Source organism: Apteryx mantelli, chromosome 5 (genome assembly GCF_036417845.1).
Source record: "Apteryx mantelli isolate bAptMan1 chromosome 5, bAptMan1.hap1, whole genome shotgun sequence".
In the NCBI taxonomy this organism is placed as follows: Eukaryota; Metazoa; Chordata; class Aves; order Apterygiformes; family Apterygidae; genus Apteryx; species Apteryx mantelli.
Window position 1 is genome coordinate 43,160,644 of NC_089982.1, and position 25,502 is coordinate 43,186,145.

General features: G+C 36.1%; 1 protein-coding gene across 1 annotated transcript in view; it reads left to right on the top strand.

The window, feature by feature from the left end:
• TLL1 (tolloid like 1) overlaps positions 1–25,502 on the top strand; it is a 144,306-nt gene that overhangs the window by 37,480 nt on the left and 81,324 nt on the right. Inside the window, exon 2 of the mRNA XM_013942199.2 lies at positions 24,065–24,175. Within this exon, the coding sequence (XP_013797653.1) occupies positions 24,065–24,175 (111 nt within the window). The remainder of the gene's footprint in view (positions 1–24,064; positions 24,176–25,502) is intronic.

Below are 25,502 nucleotides of genomic sequence, written 5' to 3' on the forward strand. Positions count from 1 at the left end.
GGTGGGATAGCGGAGCTATTATGTTGCAAATCTTTGAAATTTGGAAGAGAAAAGGTCCTAGGGCTGGAAAAACACCTTTTTTTAATCCCATACAATTTTTTTTTTCAGATTTAGTTGAGTTTAAACAGTTCAGATTCCCCATTTCCCTTTGCTTGCTTATTTTTCTCAGGAAAACTGTTTCAGCCTGCCAAAAGAATAGCTGAACATGGACGTTGCAGGGAGCGAGTCCCCTGCTGCAACCAAAGCATCAGATCACATGCTGGGAGCTGACAGAGCAGATGGAGCAATGCTAGTTGAAGGGAAGTGAGTTAGCAAAGTCCTACCTCCTGTCCTTAACCGCATCCCCACAGCCTCCCAAAATACCACTTGGGAGAAAAAGTTCTCACAATTCCTGGGAAACTTGGAGAGGCAGACAGCCTGGCCAGGCTTACTCCATAAAACCATAGTCTCAGCAACCCTTCTCCCTCCTTTGGGGGCACAAATATGTGGCATGAATCCCACCTCCAGGGTGGGAGAAGGGAGAGAGAAATTGGGTCGGGGCTTGCTCCTCTGACCACCGTTGGAGTTAGCACTTAATTCCAGAGGCCGTTTCCCTCTCTGGGATAAAAGCTTTCTTTTGCTGCCAGTTAATGTCCTGCCTCTCATCTGACTGAAGTCTGTGCCACAGTTTCAGACTGCAAACCTTAATGATGATGTATGCTGCAAAGGGTCCTTATTGCTGTTCATACTAGAAATTAACTTTCCTCTCCCGTTTTTTTAAGAGAAAGCTAGGAAACTACTTAGAAAAAACTTTTAAATAACTTTTATCTAGTTTGTAATGCTAAGTAATGGAAGTATATCATGCCACAGTGGTTAATGATGTAGCCATACGATTCTCTTCTCTTGAAAATTACTTTGCCTTTCAAAATAGGCCTACAATAGGAAAGAATTAAAGGGAATGTGTATGTTATTTCTGAGTTTAGCTTCTTTTTATGCTTTTGGATGTGTAAGTAGTGTAGGAAAGTATATATATATTCTATATAGTCATAGTGTGTCAAAATACAGTGCCCCAAATCAGGAGCACAGTGCAGTATTTTATTCTTTGGGAACACTTACCTTTCTTTTGAGGTATTAACCTGAGTAAAATATGGGAGAAATTCAAGAGGAGAGCCTACATCAAGGTGTAGACTTAAGCTCTGCCAAAGTGTTGGTTTAAAATTTACACTGAAAACAAAAAATAAAGTTTGTGTAAATGCTAAAAGGAAAACTAAACATTTTCATGAACGTTGCTGTAATTGCAAAACAACCTTGTTCTATCTGCTTCTTGAATTCGTTAGTTCAGTTTTATTGGCAGACCTTAGTCACAAAACTATATAAATTTTACTAGTGGGATAGTCTTACGCTTTACAGAGATATCTAACAATGGATAGATATTTCAGTTTTACAGAAAATTCTCTTAATGAATTGTGCTATCTTTTTTTCTTTCCAGAAGGAGTAGTTTTTAAATTCAATATCATCTAAATTAAAGTTCATCTTAGTATGCACATGTTCAGAGGAACTTTTTCTTCCAAACAAAATACCATGAAATTTTAGTAGTGCCAGGGATTCTTGTCTATTTTATTGTGAGGAAAGACATGATGCAACTATTTGGCTGTTTGCTTATTTGATATCATCTTTTCTATTAAAGAGCAAAATGCACATTGCCAACCTTTTGTTATCTAGCTTCCCGACTACAGTACAGTGTTGGGTTCTGCCAAACTTGCTTACATTTTGCAAGCGCTCACCATTGACTTGGTTATCTCTTCCTGGTAGTCTGCATCCTGACACTTGGCTGTAAATGTCACACACTCTTGTTCATTCATGCTTCCCACTAATAGTTATTTTTATTGAATAAATACAGAATTACAGAAATATAAGTGTGCACAGGAAAAATTGAATTAATTTATTATAGACATGGGTACTGTTGAATAAACTTTCATAAGGGAAAAAATACAAAAAAGTGCATGTTGATGGTTCAACATGGTCTGGAGAGTGGAAAAGTCGGAAAAGAGGCATAGGAAGTGTCAGGCTATAAAAGATTTTTAAAATGATTCTAATATTTAAAGCATATTTCAGTGTGGACTAGTCTCTTTCCAGTTGTATTTGCGTAATACATACTTAATTTTAGCTCTCATATTTTAGCTGTAGATACTGATTTTTCAGATATAATCTGCCCCTTTCTGCTTTAATAAACAAGAGAGGACAGAAATAGTAGAAATGGAATAGAAGTCAATATATGAAATGCCAAAATTCCTACCACTTAACTGATTGTAGAATATTTCTTTAAGTATCTGATAGCAAGGGTAATCTATTGACAGATTAAAACTATAGTTTGAAATGCATCATTAAACCACCTCCTTGATATTTCAGAATATTTTACTATACATCTCAGTGCAGCTTTTATCAAAACATTCTACTGCTAGTAAGATCTTATTACACATCCTTACAGAAGATAGCATGTAGATTAAAAAAAAAAAAAAAAAGTTTGGTTTTGAAAAAAGCATCACCTAAACTGATAGGCAGTTTTTAAACTGCTCGCATAGCAGAGAAGAAATTCCAAGCACTTTGGAGAAGAAAAAAAAATATCAGTTTCTCAAAATTGCCTTTACATTATTCTAAAGAATGTCAAAGTCGTTACATTCAGAAGCGTAGGAGTGATGTGCAGTTGACTGTTACAGAAACAAGCAGTGCTAGATGCAAGTGTTGGGAAAGATGGTCAGTGTGTGCTAGCTAATATTTACTGGTAATTAATTAATCATGTACCTTGGGTAGCTACTTATCACTAAATATTTGTTACGTTTAAAGCCTGATCCGCATTTTTTCTTGTGTCTTTTTTGATGGCAGGATTTCTGTTTAGGATTTTTTTTCTTTTTCTTCCTCCCAAACCCATCCCATCTTATCTTCCTAACAAAGCAGACACAAGTCCCAGTCTTGTGCTTCCCCTTTTCCTGCTGAGTGCTGACATGGGATTTTTGCTGTGTTGCAGTATTTCTCTGCTGAAGAGAGGTTGCTTCTGGGAGTTGCATTTTTGGTAAATACTTTCTTCAGTGGTGCATTATTAATGCCATTTGTGCAATGCCATGTGTTAATTTTCACCTCATTGATTATCATAATATGGAATTACTTGAAAAGTTTAGTGCTGCCCCAGTGAAAAATACCAAAGATGCCATTTGTCAAAGGTTCTTTTACTTCGCTGATGGATGACTTTGGCAGAAAAATAGGTTGAGGGGAGGAACCCAAGTGAGCAGATCAAAACTGTTCATTTATCTGCTGATCAAGTATATCCAAGAGATTTTTGCTTTTCAGGTAACTTTACAAGTCATATCCTGCTATGTGTGCCTTTTTTAGGTGATTACCACAAACCAAAACATCACGTGATTACTGTGAATCTTTACCATTGTTTCCTATGCCATTCAGAAAAATAATACATATTTATGTCAAGACATCAGAATCACTTAAAACCAGGTGTTAAGAATTTGCCCCCTGCCTTTTGGAGTCAGGATTTATAGCTTTCAGTACTCTCTGGAGTGTAGCTGTTTATAATAGATGGTTTTGGGGGGATACTTCAGAGGTCTGAAGTAGGAAGCAGTGGGAACTGTGTTGATGTTAAAGTGTAAAACTCCTTCCAGCTGGTACCAAACGTGGTCTGAAGTGTCATCCTGTGATGACAGCTTTTATTGTCAGCTGTAGTGCGCTCGCTGACTCTGTAGCAGATTGCCACAAATACCTTGAGAAGCTTTCGGGTGAAGCTAGGTTCTTCTGCTAAACATCAGGCGTCGGGGACAGTCGACAGAAGCCGATTCTGTGAAGCGCAGACTGTCTGCTTGGTGCGTTTGTCCTGGCCTTGCACTTAACGGTGGGATTGAAAATGTTCTGTCAGCTTCTGTGAAGACTGAATCACCCTATGAAGCGGTCTGGCGTGATTGTTGTGATTGTTTTTCTACACCTGTTAGGCATCATGGGATATTTTACAACAAAACTTTTGCTTAAATCCCCTGGGCAGTAAAGAGAAAGTTTTCCTAAAAGCAGGGGAAAGTGTATATTTGAGCGTAATATAAAGCAGACCTCTTCATTTGGTCAAATCTGTCATCTGAAAGAAATGAGAGAGGTTCAGTATTGTCTTCAATGATGAAAAAGGCTAGAGCAATCTGTTCTTCCAATTTGCCTTTGCCAGGTACATGTTTCGCCTCCAGCTTTCTTGAAATTGCAGTGAAACATTGTTCTTCCAGAACATGCTAGAGACAATGTTTTCTTTGAAAAACCCCTTAACTTTGGCAGGCTGCTCTTTCTGACAAACTCATATAAGAACCATTTTCTCTTTTCATTGTCTGTTTCCACGCAATAGGCTCCTTTCTACTTTAGTCAGTGTACTGTGTCCAAGGAGAGGCTTTGCTCTTCTGTGGCTTGTGGGGTCTGTAGAGCAACAACAGTTGCTTCTCTTCCCTTCATATCTAGAGACTGAGTTTGTTTCAAATGAAGTATTTTGGCCTGGAGTTAAATAGACCATAAAGGGGGAATTTTTAACCAGTAATTCCTTTTTGAGATTGTCATATCAGCCAATTATTCTTTCTTCTAACTGTGCTACCAAAATTCTGTCCGTTCCCTCCCATTGCATTGTCTTGTCTATTAAGATGGTGCAGAGACTATTTGCAAAGCTTTGTTCTTGCTGTGTAGTCTAATTTCTTGGTGAAATTTAGAAACCACACAGTAATATCTATATTAATAAAACAATAATAATCTGGATGTATCTTTTTTGAAGAAAGATAGTCACTTTGCAAAAACCTTCCCTTTTAAAAAAAGAGTCTGAAGACAGGATAATGAGAACAGCTTAGCTTATGGTCAGTGGTGTTTTGCAGATACTTTACTTGTTCCTTTATTTATTTGCTTTAGAATTTCAGTTTGAAGTCTTTAAAACTACAGTCTGAATTTTGTACATTTGTTCATGCATCAACGTCATCAAGTTGTGCTGAAATAGGATATACCTTCTGGAAGGACCAGCTTTCTTAAATTAAAAGAATCAATTTACAAGTGATTTTTGGCATCTGCTTTGAAATAATGCTGTGCTGTCTGTAGTTTGAATTTTCCTATTCTAACTTTTTTATCTGTTTGATTTCCCTAGTCTTTTATCTGCTGGACTCAGAAACCTCAGGTGGTCAATAACTTTCTCATGACAATATTTTATCAATGGTCAAATTATTTAACATTGTTTCTGTTATGTACATTGAGCTCCTTAAGTCTCTTATTGTAATCATGAAATCGTTGGTATGAATCTTTTCTGAACCTCTTCCAGTTTTTCAACATTCTGTTAAAAGAGAGCTTAAAAAAAAGCTGAACTAATTGTTTTGCCAGTGGTCTGTTAAGTTTGTATTCAAGGTAAAATAATTTATGCACTTATACACAATCCCTCCATTAAAATAGCTTAGTTTTTTGGGGTGCATTGCACTGAAAATCGTGTTTACCCGCTTATTCATCATTCTGCTAACTCAGTGTCTGGTCAATAAGTGGGTCATTACTGGTTTTGTTGCTTATATCCAGATGTGCTGATGTACCCTGTGCTTTTCCCCAGCTTCCTTCCACATTCTTTTCCATGCCTTCCCAGCTGGATAAGAAGGCCAACAGGCTTCATCTGATCCATGTGCCTAAAGACAAGGCGGCCAGAGATAAGCACGGTCTGATCAGCCAGCCAGGCACAGCCTCTCAGCTGCCAGCTGAGCCAAATGCCATGCACTGCTTCTTGGCTGCTGTTGGACCAAACCATTGGTTTCGAGGTTGTGTATCATGTCGCTTTAGGGGACTCTGCTTTCTAGGATACTGTCTGACTTACCATAATGTGACCTATGTTTGTCATTATGTGTGTGCGCTCATGCACACACACACTATCCTTAACTTTCACCTGCGTTCAGTGTTAAATGTTTGGGTTTGCTGTGGATCCAGTTTAGCAAAAAGTCCAGATCACTCTGCACTTGTGACCTGTCATCCTCATAGCGTGCCTCTCCAGCAGTCCTAGCTAATTTGCTCATTTTTCACAAAGAGTTCTATATATTCTTCTGGTTGAAAAACTTGTATACCTTTAAGCTAAGATTTAATTTCTGCAAGAAACATGACAGCTGAATGATAATTCTTCATACTTAATTATGCCTTCATTTGTAAAGGCTGTTTTAATCCATATAATATCACTGATTTTGTCTAATGCTGGTAATATGGAGATAGTGCTTTAATTGTGCATGGAAGAAACCTTCAATTTCTGACATGGAAGTGTCATAGCTACCAAATAAAAGACAAAGTCAGTTTATCAAAATCTTTTATTAAACTAGAGATTTAGATGCCTTAAAGTAATCATTTTTATCCCTGAGTGTAAAGTTTTCTGATCAGTTAACTCCTGCTGTCACTATGTCTTTCTGAAAGAATACACTTATCTTCATTTCTTTGGTTGTAATTTTAAGCTATAGCTGTCTGTATCTTGCTGTGCAGTAGGATCTTACTCATTTTGATTTAATATTATTATTTGGTAGCATGAAGCATGTTATCAGTTAAATGCTCTTACAGAATTTTATTGCACGGTAGGAATTACAGTAAAACTGTCAGAAAATTCTGGTTTACAACTTGATATACTTTAAACTCTTCTAATAGGAATAGCCTCTACGTTTATGGTTGTGGTATTGGTATATGAAAATTGAATAGTAGTGCTAACTTTTTTTTAATAAATAAAAAAGTCTAAAGCAAAGTAAGCATAGTCTTCAAGAAGTTAAGGCTTGAAATTAAAAGCATGATAGAAAACACTTTCAGTAGGAATAGTAGAAGAGAGTGGTCTAACTGTTTTTAAAATGGATCCTGATAAATTATGAGAAGTAATATATGATAGTGTTGAATGTGCCAGCAGGGTAACTCAATCACTTATATGTTCCTATGTTAAACAAAACTACAGAGTGAAATCTTTTCATTGTATTTACTAAGTACTGTGTTATTAAAATAATGAACTTCTGGGTATTCTGTGAAAACTTTGATTGGATGTATGATTGACCTGAATTAAGCAAAGAAGCTGGAAACTAACATGGAAAAAATAACAGGTATATTAGTTTGTAGGTTATGTTATCATGTTTTATAATTTGTGCTTCACCCACTCAATGTTTGTTATGGAGTTGAATCAAAGGAAAATTCAATAAGATAAATTAAAAAAACCCAGTGATTTTAATTTTAGTTCTATTTTTGAAACAGAACAGGAAAATATCCATTTGCCTAATGGAAAACAATATAATCATTAGGAAAAGTTACTTTCATGCTCTCATGATGGAATTAATAATGTTGGATTGCACACCTGAAGAAAACATATGAATGCAAATTTTGTATTTTCATGCTAGCACACGAAGCCTCCTGAGACTAGGGGTGCTCCTTGTAGCACAGCATCATGTGCGAATTCCCTCGTGGTAGCTCTGCAAGGGGTGGTTTGTGCGATGCTGCGCAATGCAGCGCAGCTCTGTGCGGAGATGCAACTTGAGTCCTGGAAGTCACCGAGTACAGGCTAGTTATCGCTAGTAGATACCACTATTCTTTGCTCGGTACAGTCTGTGGAATGAGGGGATTCCCAGCTGCATTTTGCTTTTCAGGATCTTTGGTAGCACTGAAAGCAGCTCTGCAGAGTTAGCTGGGTGCATTATTCCCCTAAAATGTTTATCTCATACTATCAAGATAACTCGTTTAAGAGCAAATCCAATAAAATAACCTTTGAAACATTAGAGGTTACCACAAATAGATAGTGTCAGTCCAGGCGCTAAAACATAGCACGGGGATTAGAAGTATTTCTTTTAGTGACTCTGGTACTTTTTTTGGTGTTTTCTTCCAAATGAAGTTGTTGCAGGTGGTATAATACTATTGTCTGCTATGCAGGTTTTTGTTTAAAGTTCTTATAAAATCCACAGATACTCTATTATACATCTTCTAGATTTGTAGGAATTTTGCAGTCCTTTCCATGCTGTTATGGATCCTAAGGTTTTAGCCCATTTTCTGTAAGAAAATTTTTTGTAAAAAAAAACAAACCAAACCAAAACAAAAAAAACTGTTAAAAAAGGGGGGGGGGGGAACAGACAAAACAAAACAAAATGCAAAACCCTCCTGCTAACTTCAGCCCTGATGCCTTAAAAAGTTCCAGAATCCTTTCCTGTCCTGCCAGATGTTCCTCCCATGTTTTATAAAAACAAATGAAGTCATTTTAGTACATGAAGATGTCTTCTGTTCTCAAACTTTGGGTTAGGTCGTTTACTGCTCTCTGAAGTCTCCCTTGTGCATTCATGAATTTGTAAGACATTCATCAAAATTAAAAGATTTTTTAGGATGCCACAAGGACAGTTTTTTGCTAGAGTCAGAAACTAGAGCCTAGGTTTCTTCCTTTTGTCTGCCATGCAGAAAAATTAAGATAATCTCTTAAGTCCAATAGTACAGGAATTTTCTGTTTTTCTTCCCCTGGGCTGTTTTTAATGGATCTTGTGGATTACATGATAGTACCGTATACTTCTACCTCTTCAGATATTTGTTAGGCCTAAGGACAATATATCAGTTCCACATTTGAAAATGAGCTTGGAATTTCTAAAAGATTCTATTGGATCCGTCTGATCAGTAGAAGTGGATCCGTTTGATCAGATTAAACTACTGGATATCTTTAAAATATGGGCTTTTTTCTCTTCAGGGGATAGAAAGAAATGTAGTTTTGGAGCAAGACAAGTGCATTAACTTATAAACCACGAATGCCAATGATATTCCCACTCGTAAAGGTGCCTGAATTCTTCACTTAGATGTATTTACATCTGTACTGTTAAAGTCATGATAGAATGCTTGTTGTCTTGGGAGTTGCCATCTTGGGGAATACCTTATAATTGAAAGCAGCTCACTTGCACAGTTGGGTATAATATTATAGCTCTCTAATACCTGAAGCAATATTTATGCAACCAATCCACAAGCTGAAATATTGTCATATAATCTTTCCTAGAATATCTTCAAATAAATACGGTTCTGTAAAATCACAGTCTGGCTGCCTTTGCGGTGAACAGAAAATTTAAAATTTAGATAAGTATTCCTTTCAAAACCTTGGGAGTATCCCAGAGTCATTCATTTGAAACCTTACCTGTGTCAGAATCCACTGTATTAGATGATCATTCTTATATCCCAGGACCAAAGAGTGGGCGGGTTAAAATAGCAGTGTTCAATAGCACTGGATAGGCAAATTCATTTTGTTCTATACTGTGAATTCTATTTTCAATTACTCTTGTGATAACTCAGAGAAATGCTTAAAATAAGGAAGTATAGTGTCACAAATTTTTAAATGAGAAATGTTGACATTTATGATGAGGACTTGAAGACCAGGATTCGCATGACAAGAGATAGTAGGTAGAAGAGCCTATGTTTTGCAGGGCTTTTCCCCCCCACAACTTGTAGAGCAGAAGCCCATCAAATACTTACAGCAGTGTGCCTTTAGATTTTTAAAATATGATTTTTCATTGAACATTTGGGTGTTGTGCTAGAGACAATGTCTCGTAAACACAGTACATAAACACTTATAAACACTCTCCTCAAGGGGCACGTGATATAGCAACGTGTTTTCTGAGCGCTAAAATTGTTGTACTTGGGCAAATGCTTTTCCTGTGTTTTTCTCCTTGCTCCTTCCTATTTAAGAATAGTTTGTCTTGACAGAATAAAACCATAATCTAACAGCCTGTTAAAGTTTTCAGTTCCATAAGATCTTAATAGATAAGGAATTTTGAAATATTAGACCCTAAATGCCATAGACTGGACCCTAAAGTATCAGTCCTCTGAAAATATTTAATTTAGCATATTTGTTCTGAATGTTAGCTATATTAAATATTTGTATTTTTTCTGAGCTTAGAGGAAGCTTAGTATTTGCATATCTCATGTAATTCCTATTCCTAGAGAAATATTAAGAGGTCATTTGAGGCCACCACTGTGTTGCTGTCATAAAACGTGCCCCTCATGGCCAGCAGACCATGCTAGCCCGGGGAGTGCTGGCTAGAAACACCGTGTTTGGCTCCCCTCCTTTGCTCCAGCTGCTGAACTGTAAAAATACTGAGACTAATTTAGGCAGTAAAGTCTTTATTAATTAAAACACAAAGACATTAAAAGCCATTAAATAGTATCTATCTTCTCTGTATTCATGCAAACAACAGCTGTAATTAAGAATATTACAATTGCAGTAGGAGAAGTGATGTCTGTGATCATGAATGGGAAGGCAAATGGACCATGGTATGCTGTTCCTGTTAGCATATGGGCCACTATTATAACACAGTTTAAGCAATCTGGTGGCAGGCAGTAGATAAGGAGCTGCAGTGGCTTAATGAAGGCAGGAAATGAAGAATAATAGACTTGGAGAAAAAGATAGAATCTATTATTTGGATTGGCCCTTTATTTTTTCTGTTTGACATACAAATTAAAATGCCTTATGAAACTAGGATCAGCATGAGACTGACTTTCTAGGAATGCGAAGCTTAACCAAGGTATACCTATTTGCTTTCTTTCAAGATTTGTGAAATTCTTTAACTTTTGCGTAGGCATTATACATCACAAGATTGTCTGTAATAAAATCAGTAGGATCCATAGGTGATTTTGGTTATTGAATTACTTTTTCCTCGACTTTCTTTCAATGCATTAATCTAATAATCAGCTGAGAACAAGTCGCAGACTCTAGGTCCTTATGTAAAATCCCATTCTAAATATACACAATTTAACCTAATCAATTCTGCAACAGGTTGGGGTGGCGATAGACCTTGAAGTGTCACAAGTTTGGGATAAAGGTACTCTTGCAAAGAAACTGTACAGACAAGAAAAAATGTTAGTGAAAGCTTAAGTTATTTTTTTTTTAAGTTCTTTGCATGTTACTTGAGTTACCAACAGTGCCAAAACCCAGGAAGTGAGTAAGTTTGGACTGTGTGCAATATATATATATAATTCTTTTTAGAACGGGTGGAGTTTCCACTGGTTTACAGCAGAGTTCTCACAAGAGGTTACTACTCTATACTGTTTAGAAACAAGGATTTAAAAAGCTTTCAGTAGCTGTGCAGCACTGGGTTTTTATATAGTGATTGTTAAGAGGGTGCAAATGCTAAACTGAAATGCAATTTGTTTGTGTCAAGAGAGGCAAAATGTTAGAGTGGTTATATAAATTCTATCTCAAGTACTATCATGGCTAAAAATATAATCTATGTAAGAGTAGGACGTATGGAACATTAAGTTTAACTATTGTGAATAACTTAATATTAAGCATTAGATAATGTCAGTGGTCTTTCACTGTTCATTTACTGTTGCCTCACTAACTCTGAGGGGTTTTTTTCGGTTTGTTTTACTTGCCATGTCCAAAAAATAATCAGCAGCTGTGCAGTCTCCATGGGGAAAAAAAAAACAAAAAACAAAAAAAACCCTTTAAATTACAAATGCTGAAAAAACATCAGTATTCAGGAACAAGCAAGCAAAACAGTTTTGAGGAATGGGATTCATCATTTCTGTTTTAAACCATAATGTGAATTGGATGATACAGAATAAAACAATCATGCTTCAATTTTTTTTAACTGTATGGACTATCTTGTGCTCCAGTAACAAAAAGCATGTAGAAGACATCTGTGGAATATGTGGACAGGAGTATAGAATTACATTTGTCCAACACCCAGAACTCGCTGTATTAAGCACAGGACCAGTGCCAAAAAAAGCAACATTAAGAGCTGTTTAGTCCCTTTCCTCATCCCTTCTGTAGAGCCAGGGTCATACAATGATGTGCTAAAAACTGAGATGGAGTGACTTAAGTGAGGTTCGTGACAAAAAATTACTGAAACAGGAAGCTGCAGCTGATAATGGAAATCACTTCTGAAGGCTAAAAATGGCTTTCTTTATATATAGTTTAATAATTTTGTACGTCTAAATTTAATACAGTGCAAATGGAGCAACCTTTATTTCATGTGGTATGATGAGAACCCTGATCCTGAATGCCAGGTAATCCCTCAGATATGCACTTTCCTATCAGTGCCATTTGGCTTTCTGTATAATTCTTTGGTTTCATTTAATGATTATTGAGGGATTTTCTGTTTTAGAGGTACTACTTTAGCCTACTTCTTGGAATTTCTGTCTGTGAGAAAATGAAATACATTTTTCATTTCCATGAGGCTAGGAAAAGGTTCAGAAGCAAAGGATTTCCACACAGATCAGTGCTGCTACACTATAATATTAGTGTGACGTGTTTATTGTATTCTAATGCCAAGTTTTAAAGAAAGTGTTACTGTGTAAAATATGTGGCTTTTTATTGTCATAGCATAGCAAAATTACAAAGTGAGCTCGCTTAGTACGGTACTGAGTTTGTTATCCACTTGTGTTTCATAGTAAGAAGCTGGTTCAGTTTAGCAATAGTGGAAGGCCATGATGGTTGCGAACTTGGAGGCTGGTATTTCCAAAATAAGATGTCTTAGCTAAATAGTAATTCCCAATCTTTTTTGTAAATTAGCCTTCTCCTGGGTCATCTTCCAGATCTCCAAAGAACTACTGCTGCTTCCTCCTCAGTGCTGGTGCTCCGTATTCCTGCTCTGCTGGCTCCAACAGTCCTGGTGCTGAGGGCAGACTCCAGTTCACGCAGACCCGTGCTGTCCAGAACCATGCCAGGGCCACTGCTCATATCTGACTAGCCTGAGTGTCTCTGGAAGTCAGCAAAGCCCCAGGAAAACATACTTGCAAAGGCTTGAGTCCTGGGAACTACTCACTTAAAACATCCCCTTCTGGGATAATTAATTCTTAATTTCATCTGACTTTGTGTTGTGAAGAATGCCATAAACTTGTTCGAGTCTGGTCCTCAGACTAATACCAGTAGATTTTACAGCTTAAAGCTTTCTCTTAACAACTTTTACCTCTTCATTTACATATTTCTTCTTATTTACTTTGCTTGACCCCTAGTTTTCCAGGAGAGCTACCATAAAAGTATTTCATTTTTCATAAGATTCTTTTTTTTTTTTTTTAAGTTCTCATTCTGAAATTGGCTTCTTATACTCTCCTGGGGCATGTAATCCCCAAAGAAAATGCAATATATAAATCTCTTCCTTCACCTTCCATTTATCAGGAACAATAATTTTGACTCAGTAACTTACCCTATCACCAAGAGGCTAGGGTGCTATACAGGACTTGTTAGCAAAGCAGTTTTGCCCACATCTTCTGTAGCCCATTTAGCTGAATTTTGTGTATTACAGTATTTTTGTTCTTCCTCCTCGGAATGGATTTTATTCTTCTCTGAAATCCTTACTGTTTGTTAACACCTCCATTCCAGTGACAGGGTTGGAACATAGCACTGGAACTTCTGCTTGTTTTGTTTTACTAGGGGTGCTGTGACATACATTTCCTGAGCTGTAATGTGTTTCTGTATTATATCATGCTTTCCTTCACTGGACAAACTTAGTAGTTTTCATGTGGAAATCAAGGAGAATTCCCTGGTGTGCTCGATCAGTTTATACCATTTTTCCATATGATTAATCCTGGCATTGGAGAAACAACTGGATATGCTTTATTTTATAGAAAAGTTTCTGCCCATCTTGCCCATTCATAAGATGATACTCCACAATAGAGCTTATTTGCCTTGCTGGTGGTGTCCTTTTGTTCATGTCTGCTTGCCATCTTTGAGTAATAATCTAGCATATATTTGGTTAATTCTTGATCTGCCTCCCTTGCTGTCTCCCCAAAGATAAAATGTTCATTGTTGATGGCTAAAATGAAATACTCTGTAGTTGTTTGCCTTTTGCATGGTGACTGTCTTCCTAGTAGCCACATTCTTTTAGCTCCTTTTCTTCACTTCATAACTATTCCATTGTTTCAGTTGTGATAGTTTGAATTGTGCTTCATTTAATCTGATTTCCTTGCTTCATTCTAGTTCTTTCATTTGAACCCACAGACCTTTTCCTAAAGACGGGGCAGCAAGCATGCACTGGATTCAGACATAGTCCTTGACAATCTTTGTTCAAGAACAGACATTTCACAACTTCTGCTTGATGCTGGTTTGTGTCCTTGGTACCTGTTGTGTATCGCAGTTACAATTGCTTGGTGGAAGTTTGCATGCTTGTGATTGATAGGGCACAGGGACTAAACTCCAAACTTTTCTTGGAAGTTTTCAGTTTGCAGCTGCCTGGCCTGTGAAGTGACCCTTCTAAGGTCTTCACTGAGTCACAGCGCCTTTTTGATTAATTCAACTAAGTAACAGTAAAGCCTCGCTGTTCTTCCCAGGTTCCACAAAGGTGTGTTGGACCGAAGACCCCAAGAGCTTAAGAGCACTGGGAGACAAAATAAAGTTTATTTCCAGTGTCTGTTAGTCTGATAACTCTTTTATAGCTCTTTCTTCTCTGCAGACCGTGCTGTTACCTTCCTCCTTTTCTTGTTTTATGTTTTGAAATTATTGTATTTCACAGAGGGCACCATTGTAGAAATTGAGGTGAGTTTGAATAGGGAGTACTACACACTTCCCTTGCCCCCAAATGCAGACATGTGGGTGAATCTATACAAGTAAATGTATAGTTTCTTTTTAACCTTCTGTTTAGAAGGAATGTAAACATTTAAAAACTGCCAGGCAAAAGAAGAAAGTCATTCCTTCTTTAATAACCACGTTGAGCTGACTGAGTTCAGTTTATGGGACAAAGTGTCATACTGTACTGAAGTGATACACAGTTATTTCATGATGATTAAAGTATTAATTTAAAAAATAAGTAAGTCTCACTCGAGCAAAAAGGTGGTGTTAATCATTTGGAAAAAAAACAACATGAAAGGTATGGTACTTCAGTTTATAGCCTATAGTTTATTTTGTGAACTTTGAGAAGCTCTGAAGCTATTTGACCTGAATTTCAGGGCATATGAGGAGAAAAAAGCTGCAACACATCAGCTGTGATGTGCAAATTTCTGTACATAGTAGATACAGCTGATTAATATGAGTGCAATGACAAAGAACAATATAATTTATTTAATCCCTTAGCTTGCACCATGTGATATTAGTTGGCTTGGCAGTTCACTTGATTTGGTGGAGCTATTTCCGTTTTGAGTATGCCAGTACTCAAATGAAAAAGTCTGAGGCTTGCATCTTTCTGGGGGCCTTGTAGCAGCTGCTATGTCTGTCTCAGCCCTAACAGCTGTTTCATGTAGGTGGCATACTCAAACTGAAAACTTTCTTTCCGTGGTGGTGTTTTTCCTACCATTTCCCTTTCTTTAATTTACAGCTTAATTTTAAAGTTTTCAGCTTTTCCATCCTTTATTCCATTCTGTTCTTAATATCTATTTTTGATTTAAAAAAATTTAGTCTTGGGCTTTCTTTTTAGTTTTATTACATGTATACTTACATTATATATTTTATGAAGATTTCACTTTAAAAATAATTTTGTCTCATGGAGCCTGCTCTTTCTACAAAAAGAAAGTTTATGCATATAATTAACTCTGTAGATCTTGACCCTCAGGCTTTTCACAGGATAGTGGAGTTTCAAAGTAAAATGAAAATTAGTGTCATAGCATCACAGTGCTATATAGGGCTAGCTGGGGTAGTTATGAATATTGTGATGTTAGACTGTAATTCCCCCCATCCCCAAATGTTTTGTTTCTAGCCTCCTTAATAAAGCCAGCTGTAGCAGGCAATGTCAGCATTTTCAGGGGGCACCAGGGACAGCAAAAAAAATACATGGCCTGTCAGGCCTCTTTTCCTATGTCAGAATCCTGGAAAACTACAGTCTGCTACTGCTAAATGAAAGATCAGCAAATATTAGGACAGTGGCTTCTGCTAGGGGTGACGTGTACTGTTCCCAGGAAGATGAGGAAGTATATTCCTCATTGTTATCGTTATCCTGGTAGTGTAAGGAGCAGCAGACCCAGGAAATGATGGTTTTTTTGCATTTGTTTTCATATAAAGCAGGTTATCATTTGTTATGGTAAGAAAAATCAGCTGCGTTTCCCCCCATATTTTCAGCAATCATTGATCTTTTTGAGAGCCATTGGTTAAGTCTGTTGGTGCTGGTCTTCTTCCTGTCATGTTTCTCACTCTCTTATTTTTTTTTTTTTTTAACACTCTAATCTTTCTGTAGATTAAAAAGTATAAATAGTAGAAAATTTTTAAGAAGTTAATAAAAGATGGGTCAATTATCTCTTTGGGAGTGTTTATTTTGTCAATATCTGTAGTGAGGCAGCAATCGGGGATGCAAAAGGTTCTTTCAGTAGCTTCTTTGCTAATATAGTGTGCTGACACCTTTGCTGTTTGTTCAGTAATGTTCTCTGCGTTCAGTTTGGCAGTTAACATGTTACATGAGGAATAGATTTTACCAGTTGCAGAGTATGAGTGTTGATGTAGATCTTTCACCAAAAAGAAAATAGTTGCTGGAAGTCGGGACCTTCAGGAAGCTTATCTGGTTGAACAGTTTAATCAAGAGCAGAATCTGAGCGAGGAGCTGTTGTGCTGCTAAAGAGCCTGTCCTCAAAACACTCTTTAAGTTTAGGAATGAAGCTTGTCCTTTTACCTAACACTGAGGCTCCTGTCAAAATAGCCTTTGTTTTCTTGAAGATCTTGTTTTGTTTTGTACTAATTTTAAAGGAATATGAAAACTGTCCCTCAAAAAGGAAACAAAAGATGAAAAAAAAAAGTCACTACTTTCAAATGAAGAACAAAAGACAAGCTGTAGTTAACTCAGTAGGAATCAACATCTGTAAATCAACATCTGTGTTGGGCCATGGAGGAGTATCTCTCACAAAACGTTATGTCCTTTCATAGAGATTGAGCTCTATAAATGCCTCTTCTCGTAAGTGAAATGTTTACCCTGACTGATAGAGGATGTCACAAATACTCCATTTTTCTTGAGAGTAATTCTTAGTATTGGAGACCTTTTTTGTTTTTCAAATCTTGGAATTTACCTCAGTGTTGTATACCACTTAAAATAATCCATTTATGCTATGATCTGATTCCTCTGAGCATAGAAAGGATTTCTGAAATATGCTGGGCTCTGTAGTACAGGAGGTTTTGTGTCTAACATTTGTGTTCTCCTGTCTCTGGCTCTGCAGCTCAGATAACTCAGATTGCTTTTTGAGAGGGGAAGACTCGTTCAGATTTTGAAGTGTTTTAAGCTGCTTTTAATAAATGTATATTAGTAGCTATATATTTGTAGGATGAAGAAAGTGGGAAGAAGATTGCAAGACACAAACAACTAATTTTTATAGAAGCTGCATAGTCTTGTTTCACAGATATTTTTAAGAACTGTTGAAATGGATTTTACCGTGAAAGACAGTCTTGAGAGGAAAATTATAGATGTGATGTTGAATACTGTAATTTTGAGAACTAAAATAGCTTTGACTCAACTTCAGATTTTTGTATGACTTTCCTGATATTCTTCCCTTAATATTATTGCAGGAAAACTCATTTTACTGAAAGCTAAGCTATAAAACCTACATCAGTTGGTTTAAGATTTTCATGGTTATGTCACCGAAGTGACAAGTAAAAATATTTATAATTTGAATATACTTAGGAAAACTTGGTCCAATACTGACATTGTTATGATTTCTCAAAACGTTCAGTGGTTTTGTATGTTTCCTCCTCTTTCCTGAATTCCAGAGATATCAAATATTCCTGTGCTGATGGACTATTTTCTTGGCACCTTTTTCAATATGTTTAAAGTTAAATGCTTTGGAGCTTAGTGATATGGCTGTGAATGTATCCAAAAGAGACAATCCAAGTTCATGGAGAATCACTCCTAAACTTGCAAGTACTAACAGCAAAATGTTCCAAGAAGAAGGTGTTCTCTTCTAAGCCACTGCCAGATCACTGTCCAGGGCCTCAATTCTGTTCGTGATCTTGTTTTGTGTCAGACAAAAAGTTGACTCAAATTATTATATTAAAAAAGTTTCTGTGTTCTTATTCAGTGCATGGAGCTGTCAATATTTATTTATTTATTTTGCACTATTTAATAGTTTCCAAAGGCTTTTTCATCCTGCAGTGGTAAATTCCTGATATCTGTGACTTGGTGTTGATGTAAGTTCAAGATTTAGTCTCATTTCTTTTCAAAAAAAATAGGGGAGCTATGTTTTTTTTAAAAAAACTCTCTGCCTATAACTTTTAGTATTCTTTCATTCTTTGTCTCACTTCTGTTAATGTATATAAATGAACCACTAGCAATATTGCCCTGTAATTTTGAGTATTTTTAGTGATTTCCTGAGACTAATATTTTACTATTTTTCCAGTTGAAATAACTGTTTTGGGATACCATTTTGTTATACCACTTGTAAAATTTGTGGGCAGGCAAATAGGAATCTGGGGAGACAAATAGGTGATAAATAGAGGGACTGGAGAACTAATCCAGCTTCCTAGGGAAAAGTATTTTGTTTTATAATGTATATATTACATGGCAGTTTATTGGAACTTTTGGATGGTGAATTCACCTGCGTCATAGAACAAAATCGATATAAAGGTTGCTATTTTACGTCTTTTACAGTAAATGGGACAGTGGAAGCTGTCATTGAGGGGTATTGTATCCCTTTTCAGGTGTGTGGACATCAGCTTCTTCAAGTAAATTGGAGGTTTCCCTAAACAGTCGTGCACGGGTTTGAAAATGCTGCTTGCTGAAATTCATGAAATTACTAATTTTGAGTTAAGAGGGTTTTGATGCATCCGTGAAAATAGGCTGCAATGCTCTTCTGTTTAATGACCAAGTTACTTCCTTGCTGTCTTTTTTTTCCAATAAAAAGTCAAAATTTTGGTAATTATGAACCACTTGGGAAAATTAACTTTAATTTCAGTTTCTAAATTTCTTCTGAAAATTCTGAGCTCTGAATAGTAACACTGAAACTTATTTTTACAGTTGAAGGTAACACTGATGACAAACAGTAACGGAAGCAGTTCAGAGTACGGCATGCCATCTTAAGCTTGTACAGTACATCTCAGCTACAGAAGAGGCTGCTAATTGGAGCCTCTGCCCATAGAGGTCTAGATGAATATCTACCCTGAACCTGGGTCAACACACTTTTTGGCACCTCTTGCTGTATGAATTACTGGTCAGATTTTGAAAAGTGCTGGGTGCCCAACCTCCTGTTGAAGGGAATGAAAGGAGTTTAAAGCTATTCAGATTTAAATTTTGTCTTTCAGTTAACTCTAATATTTTTGTTGACAGTTTTTGACAGCTTCTGTTGAGGGGATGAAGGATAAATTTCCTATGCTTTCCAGTCCCAGTAGCCTTCCAGAATTTGAGGTTGTGCTTTTAAAATGTCGTCTAAAATTTCCTTAATCCTATCCTTGGCATCTTTTCCGTACCATTAGGAGTAATGTCCCTGTCACAATTCCACATACGTTCTCAGAACAAGGGACTGGCTGTGGGGCTAGTCACAGTTTACTTGCCAGTTTGCCTAATTTCTTTCTAGTTTTAGGAAGACAACAAAACATGCTATGAAATGTTTCTCGGATCATAATGGTGTGTTACAATGTCACTCTTAGAGCTGTCCTTGGTAGCTGGACAGCAAGTATGCTATGCCAAGGTTTGAGTGAGTTTTCTTGTGTTAAGCTGCTATGATTAAGGGGCAAACACTAGCAATATTTACTTAGTTACATTTTATACTATTACTAACATCAGTATTACTACTGTCAGCAATATATTTTTATTATAAAATGTCTCTTTATGATTTGTTTTAAAAATTCATTTAATGTAGAAAAAATTATGAAAAATTTATAGATAATTTTTATTATTGCAATTATAGTAAATATACTCATGCACATATTTTGCAACTTTCTATTCTAATTGATATTTTTAATCCCAGAAAGAGCCATCCTACTGCATATCACAGCCCCATGAATTTTAATACTTGATTTCTTTTTTGTACCTGTGACTTCTGACCATCTTATAGAAGGTTACAAAGTTTTTTTTCTCCTAACTCTGTATGCCAATTGATGCTATGTGTGTGTATATACATATACTTAAAATAGTTTTCATCTTTCTCTTTTTTTTAATTCGTTCATATGCTTAATAAGATCTTCCTCCTGTAGGCTAGTGGATATTTGATGTAGTGGCTGGTCTTGTTGGAAGAAGTTAGGTTAGCAAAGAGAGCTTTGCAGATGTCTTAATGATTTATAATAGAATAGTCCCTGTTATGAGAAGTAAAACATAGCTGTAGTTCCTTTGCTTGATATGAATTTCATAAATCATGTTATTTTCCCTTAATAATCACATTATTCTTGTTATAATATTGAAGTGTGTTTCCCTGGATGGCAAATATTTTTTCTAACATATATATTTTTGTTTTTTTCCTGTTTGTGAGCCTGTTGTTTGTGTGTAGCAAGCCTAGCTGATTCACAGAGCAGAGTTTTGTGTTTTAATTACATAAGGCCTTTTTGAAGGTGATGTTTGGCTGAGGGCTTTGTATGAGAGTAGAACTGCACATACTGCTGAATATTTTCTGTATTAGCAGCTCCACATAAATCCTTCTCTTCTGTTACAGAAAAATATAAATTTTACTGAGTAATTTGTTTGTGCCTGTCTATGTGAAATTGATGCGTGTGTGGTCACTGTCAGTTGAATTTCTGTGCATGCATAATGTGAGTAACAGCTATAAAAACATGTAAAAAAATCAAAAAGTTGCATGAAATCTAGTATAACAGGATACATCTCTTTATCATGTTTTGGACAAAAAGATCTATTTTCTTTTTGGCTAAGAATCTATCTGTAAGAAAAGATATTTGAAATACTTTGTCCTTTTTCCTAATGGTGTCCCAGATGTGGTAGTTTTCAACAAACCTTGCATTTTCAAATAAAGTGAAAAAGCTGCATGAAAACATCAAGTTTTTCTGATCAGTGAGCAGATAGGAAGAATGAGAGTGAAGCAATGTGAGAGAAATCGAGGCACATTAAAGTTTTGTTTGGATCATTTTGAAAGTTCTTCCACCCTTTTGTTTCCGTTTTTATTTTGTGGCATGCTAAGTGAAGTGGTTATCAAATCTGTGTTATTTTCTGGAACAAACTTATCAAAGAAATATCTGTGAAGAATAAGGGAGGCTCATATCTAAAGAGGTCAGTTCTGTCAGAAGTTGGGTAAAGGGAGCTAATACAATTCCTAATCCTAACCTGCTATTAGCATAGTTTATAATGTCATGCCTTCCATACCCAAACAACCCTCTGTTTGCTTTCTGTAAGGTTAAGGTTGGCATGCTACAAGATGAAGTGTACACAGTGACTTCTTCAGATACTTTCCAACCATAAAAATTTTAAGGCAGAAGACAGAAATACATTCTTCTCCAGAAGTACTTTTGACACTTAGACACCCATTCTAAAAAATAAAGGTTGGTTTTAATAATTAGGGGAGAGATCTCTTATTTTTTGGGTAGAGTTCAGGTGGGGTTCTGCTTCAGATTTTGCTGGAGAGTAGAATTTCTGTTCAATGCAGACGTTGGAAAACAGAGCTGTGTGGTTTTTTTGTTTTTTTTGGGTTTTTTTTTTTTGGAAGCAGTTATCAGAAAGTTGATTCCTTTATCTCAGTTGTTGATTGTTAGATTAGATTGAAATTAAATAGAATCTAATTAACTCTTATTTTGTTTATATCTTCCTAGTTACTCTGAAATTAATTCAGAAAATCACAGTTTTACTTCAGTAAAAGTAAAGTGGCAGTTACTGTTTTGTTGCTAACATTAAATGAGTTATTTCCATCAAAGCTTCCACCTGTCACTCTCTTTTACGTGATCTGCTAAACAGAATTGCCTAGTGTCAAAAATACTGGCCTGGAGAAAGTTCCAAACTTTCCATTCTACTTTTAAACAATTTCATATTTTTCGTAAGTGTTAACTTCTATTTGGTTGATACATTAAGGAACCTAGTTCCTATTGGTAACATAGATTACTCATTTACCTTTACATTGTACTTGCGTCAGCACTTACTGTTTTATTACCCTGGCTATATTATTATTAAACTTAACGTTGTAGTAGGTTACTAACTAAAACAATTCTAGCTAGCAGTCCAAATGTTCAGTAGGAATAACATAGTTTTGTTTTCCTTTCTAACCCAACAAATAAAGTTGGTGTAGCCTGCCTGAACAATAAGGTGGTACTTTTTAAAATATATCTGTGCACCCCAATTCAATGCATTTATGTCAGACAAATTTATAGTGCTTAAATCTTCTCTGTTTGTATTTTCGTGGCTAAAGTAACAGTTAAAACAGTAAAGCACCAACGACAGCCCATCAGGCCTTGGGAGGATATATTTTCCACGAAGTTTTTTTCTACGTTGTAATCTTTTTCTAAAGCTCAGTTTGCCTTGAGTTTTTATTTTGTATTTATATCCACATCAGTATTACATGCTGAAAACAAAGTGATTTCTCCTAATGCATTTTCAGTTGTATGTTATTTTTGGAACTTGCTCTGTTGGTTCAGAGCTTTCTTTTTGTTAATTCTCAATATTTCCAGGAAAAAAAAAAGGGATTGCTATTAGATTATAGTACTTGGCCTCAGGTCTGGTGTGGACAACTGGTGTGACTTCAGTTGAGGCACATCATCTCTTTGTAAACTGAAATGTTAATAGTTGTTTCATCTTACCATTTTTCTGTCCTGTCTATTAAAGTTTGTAATCTTTCATTGTGCTTATACAGTGAGCCCTACTATGAGTGGGATGCAATGAGGATCTCTAAAAGATAGCATAATAATAGTAATAATTAATATTAAACTCGAGTCAGACTGCTGAATTGCTCCCCTCGCTGGTCAGGAAACTACTGAAAACATTATCTGATGAACGGTGTCCCTGATATTACGTAATGAACAGACCAAATGGCAGAAGACGACGACTAGCTAAAAATATTTAGAATCAATTTGAATGGACCAGAGGGAATGATTTGGTAATGGCTGAAATCAGGACAATGATTTAGCTTTATGGAAGCAAAGAAAGTATTTTGCTGTGGAACTATGAAGAGCCGAGCAGAGAGGGTGATGTCTTCTGGGAGCGGGCAGAGAGGCGAGAGTTGAAGGTGACACAGATTGAATCCAGGGATTGTGCGACCCTGCAGGGACGGATAACGCAGCTATTGACAGAAATAGCGACGGGAGGGAGAAACAAGACTTTGGATAAGAATAGTAAACAGTGACCACAGCTTGTGTTAGCTGGTAATGCTCTGTTGACTTTGTTCACACCAGTTTGAGCATGTGGCCTAAGTTCACCTTTAGTGATAAGTTTGAGTTGGCAGGGAGATTGCAGGGTAAAATAGCAACAAAAATAGACCGAGATGAAAGGCTGGAGTCATAGACTCCTAACTTTTGCAAATGGACCTATATCTTAGCTTATAGTTTTGTGATGGCAGATTAGGGAAGATGAGTTAAAATATGAAAAAGTCAAATGAAAAAGAAGTAACCGCAAAAAGAACCTGAGAAAGTCTGAAAGAGAGCAGGAAGAGAGAAGGAACAACCCAACAAAAAGGCTAAAGAACGGATTAAAAAAAAAAGTGAACAGTGCTTTGAAAAACAAAGTATTTGAAAGAATCTGAATAGGGTGATTAACTATGAAAGGGTGACATAATAGCGCAAGAGAATAATGAAAAAGATTTTCTGCAGATAAAAAGGAAACATACAGATAATATGGGAATTGATTGGAACATACTAAAAATGACATGAAATATTTCTCTTTTTCAGGAGAAAATGTTAGGAAACTTAGATTATAGTTTCTGTGTACTGTACATTTTTTAACTTCATAATTCAAATGCTAACATGTTTCAGTGTGTTTTATTCTTCTCTCTTATATTTACATGCAGAAAAGATAACAGATATGCTGAAGAATTGTTAGTAAATTGCCATTACATTTATATGATTTCATTTATGCAATGCGTAAAGAAATTTAAAAGTTTAAAGTTTAGGAGAATATTGAGACAAATGATTTGTCTTTTCCAAGGTTGTTCTCTTTCTTTGTCTAGAAATATAGATCAGTAAGCAAATGTGATATATACTTGTTACATATTTTCCCACGGGTTGTAGCATCACATTATAGTCTTCAGATTCGTTTTAATGTTTAAGTAAATTCTTTAATTAAATTGAGCTCTTTTTTATTTAAAGCTGTCTTTTGGGGAGATATTGCCTTAGATGATGAAGACTTAAAAATCTTTCAAATTGACAGGACAATTGACCTTACGCAGCACTCCAACGAAAGACTTGGCCATAACACAGGTATGATATTTCAAGTTTGATTTTTTTTTTTTAAAACTTATTTTCCTCTTATTTCTATGTAAAAGTCAATCTGCTTTAAATATAGAAAGTCAGTATAACTTCATGGGTAATACTAGTTTACACTTTAAAAAATTATTCAGCAATGAGTATACATTTGTTTTGGTGAAGCAAAGAAGAGCTAAAATTTTAATTTTTTTCTTGCATTTCTGATTTAAAAAAAAAAACAAACTTGTGGAACTTAAGAACAGAAGCTGGCAGGAACTGTAAGTCCTCTCTGCAAGTGGCCATAGAGGGAAGGAAGCTGGACAGAGCTTTGCTTTCGTCCCTTAAGTTCCAGAAAGCACAGCCAAAATGGCCTATGGAGGACATGCATGCAGTCCTGGAAGCGAGTTTGTGAATTACAGCTCCTCCGCTTGCTCTTGTCTCAGTTGCGTCCAGGTCTGCACACCAGCTTAGAAGCAACACAGGAACGTGTTATCCTTGCTGAAATTCACCTTGGTAGTCTAACAAGTATCTGATTATCGGACAAATTCTAGTACATATGTTTGCTATTATTAACATAGAGTGCGTTAGTGCCAGAAGCTGCAATCCTATCAACAGGTAGTTAGACATTCGGATAGATAGCTAAAGGGATATTACTCACACGTGTATATAGATAGATATGCACGTATGTGCCTGTGCAAATGTATGTCTAAAAAAAGTATATTCCTTTAGGTTCTGATTTGTAAACTCAGGATTGAGAATTGGTAAGCTTTTAGGATATGGTACCAAGAAGACAAGGTACTTAGGAAGTGTGTGAAGGAGTGCTGTTAGAAAATGTATAGATGAATAATTGAAACTTATTTTCCACCAAGCATGTTGTATTTGTTGCTCAGCTTAGCTATCATTAACTGGATGTTTCCTACTATGTGGAAAAAAGGATCATTTTGAGGAACGGTCAGAAAGGAACATTCCGGAAAAAAGTAGCAGTTTTCAGTTTGATCTTTCAGTATTGCTATATTTAAAATATTTTTACTCTACCTTGCAAGTAAATGTTGTGATTAGACTATCTGTAAAATAACTTGAGATTTTCTTTTACCTCCTTCTAAAGCCACCCATTTTTTCAAGGCAGAAGCATCTTTGATCTTTTTCAGATCAAGATTAGATTTTAAAATCTTAGTAGAATCAGTGGTTTCCTTCCCCCGCCTCCCCCCAACAAATAGTTTTGACTGGATTTGAAGTATTTCAGGCCTTAGTTTAGCTGACAAAATGTAGAGAGCAAGGTCAGTCATTTCTCCTTAAAGTGGACACAGTTGAGTGATTTCTTTGGCCTGCTGACTTTTTTATT